At 41.7% G+C, this 336-nt stretch overlaps 1 protein-coding gene across 1 annotated transcript in view; it reads left to right on the top strand.

Moving 5' to 3' along the window:
- Positions 1-65: 65 nt before the first annotated feature.
- Positions 66-336, top strand: part of EMH_0016760 (uncharacterized protein) — a gene marked incomplete at both ends in the record, with an annotated part of 1,746 nt that continues 1,475 nt past the window's right edge. Inside the window, one exon of the mRNA XM_013500724.1 lies at positions 66-77. Within this exon, the coding sequence (XP_013356178.1) occupies positions 66-77 (12 nt within the window). The remainder of the gene's footprint in view (positions 78-336) is intronic.

Below are 336 nucleotides of genomic sequence, written 5' to 3'. Positions count from 1 at the left end.
GCAGCAGCAGCAGCAGCAGCAGCAGCAGCAGCAGCAGCAACAGCAGCAACTCAACATATTACCAAATGGAGAACAAGGTATTCCTAATGATACAAATGAAACAGAGACAGAAAGAGGAAGAGATGAAGATAGAGAAGAGGGACACAAAGATATACCCGTACAAACACCGCCAAACCCTCTCCTAGACGTAAGCAAGGGTTTAGGGTTTAGGGTTTAGGGTTTAGGGTTTAGGGTTTATGTTTGAGGGCCATATATGTGTATTGTATGATTCCAACAGATATCATTCTGCGTTAAATTTCGAGGGTTTATTGTTTATTGTTTATTGTTTAGGGTTTG

Source organism: Eimeria mitis, genomic scaffold, assembly GCF_000499745.2.
Source record: "Eimeria mitis Houghton genomic scaffold, Emh_scaff578, whole genome shotgun sequence".
NCBI classification, from domain to species: Eukaryota; Apicomplexa; class Conoidasida; order Eucoccidiorida; family Eimeriidae; genus Eimeria; species Eimeria mitis.
Note: the sequence above shows the minus strand (reverse complement) of the source record. Positions and strands in the feature narration are given on the sequence as shown.